Here is a 16,163-nt window from a genome sequence, read left to right as displayed (position 1 = left end):
ACTGTGCCTCCCTGTACAAAAGTCTAATGTACAGCACTTGTTTTACAGCTGTCCCTCCTCAGATACTTCAGTTCCCTGATGATATGAAAGTTCGTGCTGGAGAACCTGTAGAATTGTTCTGTAAGTTCGGGGGAACGCAGCCCATCACCTGCACTTGGCTAAAATTTAAAAAACAGGTAAGCTCACCTACATGCTAGATTGATTCTGCATACTCAGCTGGAACATTTATGGTTACCAGAAGGAAGACAGGGTTTGTCCTTCATCAAACAGTTATTCAAATCATAAATAGATTACTGATCTAGCGGCTAATTTAGGAAGATGTGCAAGTGAGCTCGTTTTTGAAAAACTGTCGATCCAAAATAGAATATAGTGTTATGGGTTGATCTGGGTGGTATTCACATTCTGCATAAATGATAAGGTTGGCACAAGGTTTGTTTGACTAGTTGTGCACATATTGGTATAGTATTTGCTTGACTTCCTCTATATGCATGGAAGGTTTATTCAAGAAAAAGGTTCACCGTTGCCCCCAGATTTCATTTCTATTATGTAAACTGCAGCTGGAACTTTTGAAAAGCTGAAACTTCAAAATAAGACTTACATTGCAGTCTGTCACAGCTTTTTTGTCTTAAACACAATTTATAAAATACTTACTGTAGCAGAAATTAAAAAAAATATATATATATATATATATATATATATATATATATATATATATATATATATATATATATATATAAATACTATAAATAGTTATGAAGAATATGTGTTTGTTTTTGAGTTTTTTTCTTGGACATTGTATTTAAAATTTTCTTTTTTTAAATCTACAGATTGAAGAGAAAGGACCTGTAAAAATTGAAAATACAGAGACCACCAGCAAACTAACCATCTCTCCAGCCAAACCCGAACACTGTGGATTTTATATATTACAGTTAGAAAATAAGCATGGCAGCCGACAAGCGCAGATCAACATCACAATTGTTGGTAAGTTTCATTAAAACAAAACAAACAAACAAAAAAATAATATTGTAGTCGTAAATACAGAAAATACAGCTGTTGACACATTCTCAGTCTGGAATAGAGCATACTGTTTTAAAACAGAGTTGTGAAGGGCCAGTCGTTAGAGAAAGAGGAAAACATTATTTATAGGCAAATGCAAAGTTCAGTTTTTTTTTATGAATGCATATTATAAAACTAAAAAGAAACAACCGAGTTTCAGATTAGTTATTATTCTGAGTCACATCTTTTTTATTTCCTTTTCAAAATGGAGACTCTCTTTGCCCTTGCTTCAAAGTAGTGCCCTTTGTATCACAACACAGCTGTGTTTTTTTTTTCATTTCATAAGTTTAACCCAGAATACCATACTGACAGGTAGGGTTTCACTAAGCCTCAAACTGACATATTTATTAATCCAACTGTTTGTTATGCTTTCTGGCTAAGCATTCTACTGTATTTTTTATATGAAAAATTATATTGTAAACAAATAAAAATCATTTCACCCCCAAGAAAATAAACTGTATTTCATTTTTTGTAGTTCAATGGTACATACTGTAGGTGCAGACATTGGAAATGAAGATTTTAAATGTAGGACTGATGACCAGGCGTAAATGTTACATTAAAAAAAAAAAAAAACAGTAGCATGTAGGTATATAAATGGATCCCCTGTCCTTGGGAACATTGCATTGTACAGTGGGAGATATTTCTGTACAAATGTGTGCTGCAGCCCCCCTGAAATCATCTTGCACCCAACTAATAGAGTTACTGTATTTCATAGCCGTTTAGGTCAACCCTTCAGGCATTTTTCAATTAACAAAAGCACCTTCATCTATTCTATAAAAAAATTAACTGATTTCTGCTGCTCATAGACCAGCTTCTGTCTTGCATGCATACTGACCATACCTTAAAAGGCTAACTATCCTATTGTTCCTTTTCTTGTTGTTAATTTAAATAGGGTTTGCAGTTCTATTGCTGAAAGAATTTGTTAGAAGAAGCAAATAGGAACATTTTGCATTCTAGCAGCTCTTCGCTGTGGAGCTCTGCAATGGCCTTTTATGGCTTCATTTTCTTCCAGTGATGAATTTAAAATGAAAGGATTTGCCATTGCTGTCAGCATGGATTGAGTCCAGCTTGGCTTAAATAATATTGAGTGCCTACAATAACTACACAGCAAGAGGAATGGGATTATATGTTTGCTTCAGTGGAACAACTCACCATGTAAACATCGTGCAAAACGCTTTTCTACAAATTCTATAAATTAATAAAGACATCATGAATTGAATAAATAAATACATAGCTCATTTAAAATATTTATTTAACTAAATGACCAAATTTGTTTACTCGACCTTGGAAACAAAGTGTATCAAAACTGGCATCACGTTACACTGATGCTGAGACCCTTTTTTTTGTTTTGGTTTCCTGCTGAAATACTGTAGTATTATATTTATGAAAGGCTGATTTTCACTGCTGGGCCTCAGCCCTATCTACCACAGGTCCTTAGTATTTAGAATCACGTGCAGCTACTCTGTGATCATTAGTAATGTAAAATCATGGCTAATTATTATGGCATGTCATTAAATTCTTATTAATTAGTGATTTAGCAGGTGCTTTTATCCACAGCGAGACTGAGACTACTACTCTGTTATGTTTTATAATGTTCTTCCAAGGTGTCACAAAGTTTACTTACTCAGCCAAGCATGAATAAACTTGCTGAACCAAAACATTTGCTAATGTCAATTACATTTTATGCTTGTTTTTTTATTAATGGTTGTGCACTTTTAGATTGTATTTACAAACTACTGACCACAGTGCTGTGGTTTTTGTTATTTTGCCATTATCCAAATCAGTATTTTATATGTTAACGCTGCTTTTTTTTAAGATAAACCTGAACCTCCAGCTGGAGTCCCATGCACATCAGATATCCGAAGCTCTACCCTAACCTTATCATGGTATGGTCCCACATACGATGGTGGAAGCGCAGTGCAGTCATACACCTTGGAGATCTGGAACTCAATGGACAAACAGTGGACAGACCTGGCCACTTGCTGTAGCACATCTTACAATATCCAGGACCTTCTGCCTGATAGGGAGTACAAATTCCGACTACGGGCTGCTAATGTATATGGAGTCAGTGAGCCAAGCCAAGAGTCTGACTTGGTTAAATTGGGGGAAAAGCCAGCAGGTGAGCGCCATCTTGTGGTCAATAGTATGAACTGCAGCCATGTGGAGTGTGTATTAAATACACTGTTGCATTGTAATAACTGAATAATAATAACATTATAAAACACAATTTTTAAATCTACAGTAGTAATATACAGTGCTGCGAAACATTATCTTGTACTCTTTCATGTTGTTGGTAGAACTGAATTTGGCCAGGTTGCAGTATGTTTTTATTCAGTGATGTAAGAAATGGAATAAAAGATCAGAATGTTCTTAAAGACAGGCTAGTGAGATGAGTAAAAAAAAAAAAAGTTATTTCTTACTTGGGGTATGTGTACTATGCAATATAATTCTGAGGAGTTATGTTAGTTTGTTGTTGTTAAAACCACAATAGCAAAAATAGCTTGTTTATATCCAGGAAGTCCAGACTTCAACCTAAGAACCTGTAGCCAAATAAAAGTTATTCAGGGGGGTTGAAGGACCAGCTGCAGAATGGACAGACACAATATGGTTTCATTATTCTTGGAACTGGAGCCAAGAGATGAAGAATGTAATATTATACATGGGCTTCAATTGTGTAGGTGAAGTGAGTTGAATCAAACTGTTAAGATTTTTAGAAGAAAAAAAAAACATGTCTTGTGAATGTTTAATGGATAACAGGGCAGAAAAAGCCACCAGAATGATTTATAATAATGCCATTTAGTATCCCCATGTACCAACCATGTACTAAATTGTCTGTACTACCAGTACCTATGATATAGCCTGCACATATAAAAGTAAATGAAATATTGTTTAAATGCTTGAAAAGATCAAATTGCTTTTGTTACGTGTTCATTTTTTTTCTATTTTTTTTTTGTAGAAACTAAAGGAGAAGAAGCAGAACTTTCTGATGATGGTACCTGTTTATTTTTGTTATGATTAGCTTTAATAAACTTTAAATACTAATTAACAGCCATCTGTAACCAAAACATCACTTTTAATTCCAGATGCTGACAAAGATACTGAGCCAGAATATCGAAATGTTACTATTAATACAAATCAAAAGGTCAATGAGCTTTATAACATTGAAGAAAGACTTGGCACGTAAGTACCACATGTCTCATGCTGCCGTTTAATTGATTGATTAACAATATGATTTGTATACACCCAATGCATGGAGAAAAATAATCTGTATATTTTTATTTTGTTTTTTTTTTTAGGGGAAAATTTGGACAAGTGTTCAAACTGTCTGATAAGAAAACTGGAAAAATTTGGGCTGGAAAATTTATAAGAGCATATTCAGCTAAAGATAAAGAGCATGTAAGACAAGAAATACGAATCATGAACGACCTGCATCACCCAAAACTTGTACAGTGCATAGATGCCTTTGAAAGTAAAGCTGACATTGTCATGGTTATGGAAATGTGAGTATTCTGTACCTTGATTCAAAATTGTTTGCAGAATATTTTGAACCAAACCTTTTGGACACAAGCTTTTAATAACTACAAACTTTTGGGAAACAGCTTGAGCCAATAAGTGGGTTTGGTGCAATAGCTGATAACCCATCAACTGGCAAGTCCAATCTTAATGATATTAACACTGTTAATTCAGTATTTGTGCATCTGTTGGAATAGAATCAAACTTATCAAAATAATAAATCATCTGGGATACAGGATACCTCTAAATAACATTAAAACCTAAAATGTTCCTGTGGCAGTGAGGGCTTTAGTGGTGATGTCAGACCAGGGAAATGAAACCAAAACACAAACATATAGGGTAAAACTGAGGCTCTATTGCGCTCAGTATTTTATTAATTATACAATTATAAACACTTTAAACATAACACACAGAAACGGGCACATTGGCCAAAACATTTGAGACCAGCCGGTCGCAAATAATAAATAATAATGTCGAACAGTTTTCTTTCATTATGCTCACAAACACAATATAATAATAATAATAATAATAATAATAATAATAATAATAATAATAATAATAATGAAAATACATACATATAATACATTAATATACACAAGGGGTGGGCACCCCGTCACATTGCCCTTATTCTCCTGTTTTGTGGAAACAATCATACATTTTAATAGAAAGAATAGATTAAAATGAAATGTCATTGTATCAGTATATAAATAGGATAGTCTCCCAAAACGAAGTTACTGTTTCTGCAACTCAGCTTGAACAGAACAGAGTGAACTTTGAATTCCACTGCTAGACCATATATAGAAGACAATGTCTAGATAAAAATAGAAAGAAATGAAACATTTCATTCTTGAAATATGTTTCCATCTTGCATATGCCATGGAAAAAAATGAATTTTGTATCGGTACAGTTACTACTGAAACATTATTCACAGTACTAAAAACATTTGAAAACAGAAACTTGCAGATGTCTGAGAACTTTATATATTTATCTTTATTATGATTGTTACATTTCATGACTTCATTACTCATTTATGATTTATTTTATGACATTCCATATCTAAGAGTCTCCACACTATTTTAAATACATGTAAGCAGGTGTATAGTTAGTTTTCACTAACAATTATGCATTATTAAGTTGACAACCCCCAATGTAAAACAAAATTGCTGCTAGGAATTAACTTTGCTGGGTCAGAGATGATGAGATACAGGCTTTGTTTGGCAGTACTGTCAACATTCTGTGAAGATTGATAGAGACAGTTTTTGCCCAGCAGTGCAGGAGATGGGATTTTATTAATCTAGCCTTTTAATATTGATTTAAGACATTCCCGGCACAGCTGTGATCCTACTGCTAAAATATGTTCTTGCATTTTGTTCCCACAGGTTTTTGTGTCCCCTTATGCTCTGTGCTTTTTTAAAAATTCGATTTAATTAAATAAAAGTGCAAAACAAACTTGAAATAGGATTTGATGCAAAAACATAAAAATAAAATAGTTAAAACCTATCAAAAACTGCCTCCAGCACAGAGCATAAGGGGGCGCAAGTATCTGTGGAACATGACTTTTAGGTGGAAGCCAGCTGTGGCCTTGTGACTTAAGAAGTGCGTGTGAAACAGGAACTTCTATGTAAAAGTATTTTTGAAGGATGAAGCTACTGCATATATTTTTTTGGACAGTGGATGTTCTGTTTCAGCTTCTTTTCCGCATTCCTGTTTGTTTTAAAGTATTTGATGGATGTTGTCTTTTTTGATACCTGTTTTTGATAACAGTATTTCTGGAGGAGAGCTCTTCGAAAGAATCATTGATGAAGACTTTGAGTTAACGGAAAGAGAAGTTATCAAGTACATGAAGCAGATTACTGATGGGGTTCAGTTCATCCATCAGCAGGGGATTGTGCATCTGGACCTGAAACCAGAGAACATCATGTGTGTCAACAAGACAGGAACAAGAATCAAGCTCATTGATTTTGGACTTGCCAGGCGATTAGGTAAGAACTGTAGTTTACTTGTTTTGTCTAAATCAGGGATGGGCAACTCTAGCCCTCCTGACTAGTTGTTTGTTCCATTGTTTGTTCTGAATTGTTTTATTGGACCAATTAAACCTCCACCTGGGCCCTAAAGAAGTTCATTATTTCATATACTTGACCTATTATTAGGTGAATTCTCTGCAGCGCTGGAAGAATGCAGTTCTAGGGATGAGGAAGAGACTTTGTCACTGTATCACCATATTTTTTTTTTTTTAAAGGGAAACAGCTGTGGTAATTAGCAACCATTTCCCCTTGTGTTTTAGGAATCTGTTGCATTTACTGCTTCATTCAACATATTATACTGTAGTTAAGAAGCCATTTGAGATAGCAGACCTATTCACAAGCATTTACTTGTGATCTTTAAAAGATTGTTTTCTGTCAATTTGATGGATAAAGTAAAGTTTTGTGTTCATGAAACAGTCATATACGTTTGTTATATAAACAGTAACAGCATAGAACAGTTTCATGAATATCAACATGTATTTAATCAGTCAAAATAGAATAGAGCTCAAAGACTTACAAGTAGTTTCACACACCCAGATTAGCACCAATCTTGAACTACCTTACTGAAAGTAACATTATGTAGTACAAGATTAGTGATTATCAGGGTTTGTTAAACTAGTCAATAAAAATAACATTTTCCAATGCCATTGACATTGACCTATGACTGAAAATGGCTGCCATATTGTAGTCATGTGACTTTTTGTAATATATGTATGATATGATTGTTGGGAGATTTTTAGTTTTGCTTTTGGTTTTTATGTTGTTTTGAGAGACAATCTGGAATCCTTTGTTCTAAGCATACTCCACACATGGTGATAATGGTGCATTAAATGTGTGTGTGTGTGTGGGTGTGCGTGTGTGTTGCCCTTTATTACTTAATCCCTGTGTATTTTGTAAACAGAAAATGTAATATAACCTATATAATTAAATAAAAAGTCAAACTACATATACAAAGGGTTCTACCTTTTTGAAAAAAAAAAAAAGAGTTTTGATTTTAGATGTTATGGACTTGGAACACATTAAAATGTCTTTTCTTTTTCCTTGCAGAAAACTCGTCGTCAGTCAAAGTTCTTTTTGGAACTCCAGAATTTGTGGCTCCAGAAGTTATAAACTATGAGGCAATTGGATATGTAACAGATATGTGGAGCATAGGAGTCATTTGCTATATCTTGTAAGTTAATTAATTTATAACCCTGCAGTCCACTTAACCTTGGTGATATGAGATACAGGGTGTCTAGAGACATTACATTAAAAAATGCAAACAAGCATTTCTAGCTGCTACCCTTTTTATTCATTAATAGCTGACAAGATATTTCCCGTCACTAAAATAAAGTATTATTGCCTTCCATATTTGGCAAATAAGCTGACACACAGTAAATACTTTGACCTAAACATAGGGTGACGTTTGTAAAGTAGATTAGATAACAAAGTAGCAAAAAGGTGAAGAGACCACTTCCACCACAGCCCTGCACCTAGGAGTTGGACACCCGGCCTTTGTGTTTGGACCTATAGTCGTTGGGCATGTCTCTCAGGCTGCACCCGACTGGTCACCTCCCTGCCTTGAGGGAGGGTGGAGGTGGCCATTTGTGCACGGGGGGGGGGTTGATTGATTGATCATTAATCATTCAATCAACACCCCCCATCCCTGCCAACTCAATGTGAGTGTGTGGCTGGGTGGTGTTCATTGAATGGTTAATGATCAATCAACCCCTCAGCAAAATACTATATAAGGTTCAGCTTTGTTAGGGGAGGAGTGAGTGAGTGAGTGAGTTATTTATTAATTTCTTTGTCCAAGTAAAGTTTAGTAAAGGCTTTGCCCAGCCGAGACACTTTTGTTTAAACTGTTAGTTTTGGCCACTGTGCCTTTTCTTTGTGATTTGTTTATTAAAATTGTGCAATAGCGCTAAAACCTAATCAATTCTATCTCTGAGTCTCTCTCCCTGCCTGTAACTCCTGGGCGATGACACTGACCTGTTAACAATAATATTTCTCTCTTTTTTACTTTGTAAATAGTCCAAAGCAAGGTTATGCAGTTCTTTGTCATTGATTAATCTGTTAATTCCCCCTGTGTTAAGTTTGCATTTTTGCTATGCATTATACTTTCTTATTTACACTGTAAACCACCTAGTAAGCCCTTCAGTTGAAAGTAGTAGAACACTAATTGAAAATATTGCCTGACTGAGACTACAAGGATGTACTAGACATCAGATTTCATAATTAGCTGTTGGTTGATTGATGAAGATAAACTTGATGAAGCATGAAGCATGACAAACAGTGCAGCAAAAGATGAACACTCCCAGCAGTTAAAACCAGGCTTTAGAGTTGATGTAGTCAGGACAATATGGCCAACATCCAACATAACTTCTCCCCTGGCAGATTTAGTATAATAAGTTTCTTTTTTTATACTCAATAGAATATTGTTTTCATTGCAAGACAAATGTGTTAAAGTTCTACTAACACAACATAGCTTCATCACATGAGTTTGTAAGTGGGAGCTAATGCAAGCCAAACAATGATGTAAAATAAACCATGCAAGGTGTCTTGTAATGTTTATGGAGATGGTTTCTAATACCGTATTATTAACCTTTTGTTGACCAAGTATACTCTGAATACTCATTTTTATTTTATGTGTTTTTAGACTTGGGACTTTAAGAGTTGATCAATGCATCACAGATTAAAGCAATAACTCCTGCCTGAACTGTGTCTACTTTATTTATTTTCAGGGTCAGTGGACTTTCTCCTTTTATGGGAGATAATGACAACGAAACCTTGTCCAATGTTACATCAGCTACTTGGGACTTTGATGATGATGCTTTCGATGAGATCTCAGATGAAGCCAAAAATTTCATTAGCAGCCTATTAAAGAAAGACATGAAGTAAGGGTTATGAAATGTAGTCAAACATTGAAAGATCAAATACAGTGCTTTTCTCAATGAATGAATACAGGGCATGACGGTAACATACTGTTTTCATTCACAATAGGCAGCGTATGACATGCAGCCAATGCATTCAACACCCGTGGCTGCAGAAAGACACAAAGAACATGGAAGCCAAAAAGCTGTCGAAGGAGAGAATGAAAAAATATATCCTCAGAAGAAAATGGCAGGTAAACCTGAGTTTCAACTTATTAAAATATAAATCGTTTTTATTACACATCAACACGTGACATCCGCCATTAAAGTTTAGGCTTTTACAGGAAAGAAAAAAAAACTGATAAAGACTATATAGAAGGTACTGGATGGCTTTGTGTTAATTCACAGAATAAGGGTGCCCAGGTAATCAGTACACCTTTGTTTTAATTTTTAAAGGAGTACTACAAGGTTCAATTTTGGGGGCTTTATTTTTCTCTATTTTCATAAGTAACTTCCTTCTATAAGCAGAATATTCTTTTTGTTGTTAATCAAATTGAAAGATGGACAGGAATATAGACAAAAATGTAGTCAACATGCATGTTCTGCGCAGTGCAATGCCACCTCCTGGTTACAGTATCTGTTCCAGGTTAATACCAAATGTAGTGTAGTACAGTGAACAGACTAATATTTTCAAATAGATTCCATTAGAGGCAGCCGTGTGAGGGAGCAATCTAGCATTTATGCTTACAAAGATGGAATGGCACAAAAAAAAAAAAAAATCACATAACATTCTCCAAATAGTTTTCATTTAACTATTATCCATGAATTTCAGGCTGTTAATTCTTTTAAGTAATATACAGTACGTCAGGTCTTTCTACATTCAAATGTGGAGCTGGTTATGTGGCCAACACATTTTGCCTCATTGTTAAAAACAATTCTAGGAGACAAAGGATGTCAGAACCTCAAGATCATTCTTGTTCTTTTTCAGAAAACCGGTCATGCAGTAAGAGCGATTGGAAGACTCTCGTCTATGGCAATGATTTCAGGCCTCAGTGGAAAAAAAGGAGGCTCTCCTATGAATTCCCCAAGCTCAAACAAACTTGTAACAGAAGGTACTATCCACAGAATTAAATATATAGTGTACTCAATGACACTGCATCACTGCTGAACATACAGTTGGTATTATAAATGGTACCAGTGTGGTCTAATGTCATTGCATTTTGGATCTAATTTAATAACATGCAAATTAAATATGAAGTTGGCATAATAGCATGTCACTCAGGTCTGTTTAAGTGCCTGATTTGTATAGAACTTGCATTTTTGCAACTATTTACTGGCTACCACTTTTTAGGGAAATGTAATGCTTTTATTTACAAACTCGTTTTTTGTTTGTATAGATGATGTTTCCAATCAGTTTCTTGAAGCCCTTGATGAAGAAAGAACTAATGCCAAGCCATACTTCAGCAGAGTCATTAAAGATGTGGAAGTGGTTGAAGGGAGTGCAGCGAGATTTGATTGCAAGATCGAGGGTAATTTTTCAAATCCAAAAGTTTTAATGCTATGCATTCTAGAACAATGATCACATTGTAATCAAACTTACATAGTGAAACATAATAATATGTTTATAGCTACAGAAGGACAACCTCTTACAATTGTAAGTGTTTGTCTTGCAAATTGATGGTGGCCAAACCTGCTCTTCTGTGCTTTGCCTTGCCTCACAGGTCTTGACATTAACATAATGCGAGAGTCCGCCACATGTAAAAAACATCAGTAAAACTAAACCCCAAATGTGGTTAAAATGCAAGTATCAAAACATAAATAGATCAAATTGAATAAGTCAAAATATTGATGTGTATTGTTGTTTCCAGGTTTCCCTGACCCTGAAGTGGTGTGGTATAAAGATGAACAGCCTATCAAAGAAACTCGCCATTTCCAGATCGACTATGATGAGGAAGGAAACTGCTGTTTGGTCATCTCGGATGTCTCTGGTGAAGATGATGCCAAATACACTTGCAAAGCTGTGAACAGCCTGGGGGAGGCAACCTGCACTGCTGAGCTCATAGTAGAGGTCATGGGAAAGGAGGAGGAGGAGGAAGAGGAGGAGGAATGAGACAGGACTGAAGCACTAGCACCAAATTTACTTTCATAAGACACTCACTTTTTTACAAACTGACTGACTGTTTCATGGACTAAATGCACTAAGAACACCCTATGCTATTTTTGGATAGTTTCTTTGTTATGAAATGGTAATAACAGACATCAGTGGCCTGGTTTTCCACAGTGGGCAAATGCCAGTTTAATCTTGAGTGGGAATTTACCTGCAATTTGCCTATAGTAGAAAATATAGGCCCAGATGTTAATATGAAAATGGCGATGTCTTTAACATCCCAGCTATTGTTTGATTCCTTACAATAGTTACATCTATTTGGGATGCAGTGGTGTTAGGCAACCAGACTAAATGAAAACTATTTTATAGAAACAGGAAAACTGTAAAACTAAAGATTATCATCATTAAATATTTTTTAATCTCGACATTATGATGTTTGGTATTACCAGAACTTGTATTTGAATTTCTTTCTTGGTTTTGTTTTTAGTGCTGTATTCCACACATACTATACTTTGTGCATCAGTTGTGAAATATGAAATCATGCAATTCATTTTTCAAAAAGGTTTACCTTTTAAATGGCAAAATATTATTAAAGGCATTGAATTACGAAACAAACAATACTATTATAGATGTAGTAGAGCTTTTTTTTTCTTACATATGAGTATGACAAAATGTATCAGTTTGATAAACTGCAGATTTCAGTAGTAATGAGAGCAGTACAGATGTTATCACTCACTGTTGTTATATCACAAAACATGTTGTTTGCACAGTGAATTGCAGAATATTTTATTATATGTGTAGTGGTTACAAAGCAAACATGGCTTTTTAAATATAAAACAAAAAATACAGCACAGTGTCTCTGCCACAGCTGAAAAAAGGATTACATTCATGAAAATAGGGACTTTTCAAAGAGTGCAAATTTACTTATTCAGCTTTCAGAACTGCCTTGTACATTCCCCTTATCAGAGATACAGTGGAAAAAGCAAAGTGTACTTACTACAGCGTAGTAAAAGCAAAGGCAAACAAGTTGTTTATTTTCCGCGATTGCCTGTCCATATACTGTGCTTTAGTACTTTGCTTTTACCACTGTGCACATCAGCTTACTGAACTATAAAATTAACCTCTGATGAATATTGATTACATTACATTTTTGGTTTTAGGCCTTCTAGATACAAGTTAATATCTTCACTTTACTTCTTAAAGTGTAAAACTCATACTTGTAGGATAACTTTTTTATTAACTGTTCTGCATTTAACCAGTTTCTTTTATTTAACATGCTGTTTTTTTGCTGTTAAATGCGTGATTTATCTTGAATATGGGCATTTATGAAAACCATGTTAATTTGTAGCAATGGAAGATTAAACTGGTTTGGTGTATTTTTTCACATAACACATTTTAAAATATATATATATATATATTATATATATATAGATATATATATAGATATATATATATATATATTCTTTTCATTTACACTTTTGTTAGGGGTGAACTATGCATTTTTACCAAATCAAATTTTAGTTCATATTTCATTTCAAATAATTTGTGAGACAATGGTGAAGGGTTGTTTTTGTTCTTGTTATTAACTGTAGTAATAAGGCATAAGAGGGGCTGTTGTAATAACTCGTTTGTTATGCTGCTTTTGATTGGGTCTGCTGTCAACCCTGTACAGCCTTGTGTTAGCATTGCAGTACTTAACTAAGTCTGACCTATTCTTGCCTATTGAGCACCATTTTTATTTTATTTTGTTTTATATTATAAAAACACTTACAGGTTTGCTGTACTGTAAATTAGATGTATGTGTACTGACAAAATGGTGAACCTATTCACTGCTTTGCATAAAGAACAAAACAGTTAATATCAGCATACCTCTGCTGACCAACCATTTTTTGCTTTTCTGTTTGGTTTTTTTATTGGTAAAATGTCTCCATAACATCATAAAAGCCTTGTATTTGTATTTTAACTTGATTGACAAGGATTGTATACACAGATGATACTTAGTAAAAACTTCTTCTAAGCCAAAGAACCATAAAGAAAGATTGATGTGTCTTCCTCGTCTCTTTTCACAATACCCAGCTGACATCTTGTGCGATGTATCATCTAGACATAACAAACGTTGCAAACCTGACCCTGATCTTTGAAATGCACCGTAAGGATAAAAACAAAGCATATGAGTGTACTGGCAAAACATGGCTTCTAGCTGTGTTGCTTTCCAACCAGCAATAGTTCTGCATGCAGGTCATAGTTACTCATTTGATCCACACTAAGAAGCCATAAAACTCTGGTTCTGAAAGAACCAGACACTATTAGAAGCAACCACAAAATGAGCTGGTGCAGTCCAGTCTGGATGAAAGAAAATCACTTGGTGAGTCATGTGACCTAGGTCTAATGGGGTCTATTTTAATGACCTAAAAAGAAACATTCTATTTATATATCCATAGCATACCTGAGGGAAGATGCATAATCACTTGGATGTGTTAAACCTAGATCTCCTTGTTATTTCGACACTTTGCTTTAGAACTGAAGCAACTATAACATGCATTGACATTGGTCTTAATTAGTCACAGGAAATACTATTTATGGATTTCCTAATGCTGTTTAAAGTAAACTCCCTTAAGGCAAACAACAATTTTCAACTGTATACAGTAAAACAACAACTGAACGGTAATGTAATATGTTTACATGTTACAGTGCATAGTTTACAGGATCAATCTCATTAACCAGTCAATTTGTCAGACCATGTGAAATGTGCCACAGCAGATAATAATAAGCTGAGCCCATAAATAATGACTATAACATTATTTTTGCACTCCAGGTGGCTTAACATATTAATGATAACTACTGGCTGCTTTGAAGAAGTGCCAACATTACAACTGACACAGACCTCACTATCCCCATATATAAATTCAGGGGACAAAGGCAGGCAATTTTTATCTAAGTATGTCAATTAAAATAAATGCGTTTTGTTCTACTGTGTGTGAACTGTAAGGTAATACTAGAAATATGCTAAGGAATCAGCCATGAATTGAACTGCATATTTCCATATTTTTAAACTTAGCTTGAAAGATAACATTAAAGGTATTCTACAAGCCACCAGTAACAATTAGAGACACCTTTGTTCTATTTTCAAATACATGAAAATCCAGTATTATTACAATCTTAGTACTTTCCTACAGTCCTTTACCACGTGATGGTGCTGATAAGCCTATCCTGCATATTATAATAAACAAGCAAACATCTCTGATCTAAATCTTTTAAAATGACTTATAGAACAATAGAACACACTTTCATTGGATGACAAGTTCTCACAGTAAGGGCTTGTGACTGCTCAAAGAACAACATTTTATGTATTCAATTTCTGACAGTTACTACAACAAATGGATTGGTTTCTGCAAATAAGATTTATTACACTCCCATTCAATTCCACTAAGGTTTTAGAACTTGATTTTTTTGACAACACGATCTTATTATTCTCATCTGCATATATATATATATATATAAAATAGTTACAATGAATTATTAACATGTTACAATTGAAATTGGCGAAATTTGGCTTCATATAGTATATAAATATTTCTATGTACATTTTATCTTTTATTATATATATATATATATATATATATATATATATATATATATATATATATATATATATATATATATAGATTTTGTATGTGTGTGTGTGTGTGTGTGTGTATATATATATATATATATATATATATATATATATATATATATATATATATATATATATATATATATATATATATATATATATCTCTGCTCTCCACAGCAGGCCACTGCACACAATTCACAGCACTCAATCATTTATTTCCTCAGATCTCTGCACTGTTCAGCAGATCCCTGCCCTCTACTGTTAATCGCTTCTCACTACACCAGATCTCGGCTCCCTGTTCAGATCTGCTCACTATTGCAGCATGCAAAAGTTGCTTTAGTTTTACAGTTTAAACCTGCAACTGCCCTTCTCCAGCGCTTCCAATGCTCCAGCTTTCCTCCATTTCAGCAGTCAAGGCTAGCTAATTTCCATCTAATCGAAAATTAATAAATACAAATAAAAAAAATAAAAAAAATATGGGGCGCTTGACTTACTCAGCAATCTAGTCATATGTCTGCTCATCCTCTCCAATACAAATCTGTCTTGATTATGAGTTAAGGAGTTCCACTATTAGGAGAATGACTGGAGTTGTGAAACCCAAATCTCTGAATGAGAGTTAATCTTTTCCATTCCAAGCAGATGTGATAGTAGCAAACCACTGATCGATCACATTATTAACTAACACATAGGATGGTCAGCATATCATTTCTCTGCCATTGCTTCCAGAATGGGGCACAAAGGGTGCTGAGCTTCCTCAGCAGTTGATTCATATATTCTTTCAGCTATGCTGCCACCTCAGCTTTCAGTTCCAGCACTCCTCCTGCCTCTACTTTCAGTATCCAAGTTCTGTCAACTAGTCCAACCTGTTTCCCCACGCCCCCCCAGACACTGCGATTTCATCAGCTGCTATTCGACTGAATCCTGCTCTCAGTAACCTCCTTCAATCTGCTCAGCATTACATGTCTACAGCCCTCGCATTTTCTGCAAGAGCTTCC

At 34.6% G+C, this 16,163-nt stretch overlaps 1 protein-coding gene across 3 annotated transcripts in view; it reads left to right on the top strand.

The window, feature by feature from the left end:
* Positions 1-13,599, top strand: part of LOC121322302 (myosin light chain kinase, smooth muscle-like) — a 74,054-nt gene extending 60,455 nt beyond the window's left edge. For all 3 annotated transcript variants that reach the window (XM_041262084.1, XM_041262086.1, XM_041262085.1), the window contains 13 exons: positions 49-176; positions 828-981; positions 2,873-3,175; positions 4,013-4,048; positions 4,140-4,236; positions 4,353-4,556; positions 6,334-6,551; positions 7,641-7,764; positions 9,317-9,469; positions 9,576-9,699; positions 10,434-10,557; positions 10,843-10,974; positions 11,314-13,599. In XM_041262084.1, coding sequence (XP_041118018.1) covers positions 49-176; positions 828-981; positions 2,873-3,175; positions 4,013-4,048; positions 4,140-4,236; positions 4,353-4,556; positions 6,334-6,551; positions 7,641-7,764; positions 9,317-9,469; positions 9,576-9,699; positions 10,434-10,557; positions 10,843-10,974; positions 11,314-11,555 — 2,039 coding nt within the window. In that variant the 3' untranslated portion in view covers positions 11,556-13,599. The remainder of the gene's footprint in view (positions 1-48; positions 177-827; positions 982-2,872; positions 3,176-4,012; positions 4,049-4,139; positions 4,237-4,352; positions 4,557-6,333; positions 6,552-7,640; positions 7,765-9,316; positions 9,470-9,575; positions 9,700-10,433; positions 10,558-10,842; positions 10,975-11,313) is intronic.
* The last annotated feature ends 2,564 nt before the right edge of the window (positions 13,600-16,163 follow it).

This window comes from Polyodon spathula, chromosome 10 (assembly GCF_017654505.1).
Source record: "Polyodon spathula isolate WHYD16114869_AA chromosome 10, ASM1765450v1, whole genome shotgun sequence".
NCBI lineage: Eukaryota > Metazoa > Chordata > Actinopteri > Acipenseriformes > Polyodontidae > Polyodon > Polyodon spathula.
This window is presented reverse-complemented; position numbering and strand designations above follow the sequence as displayed.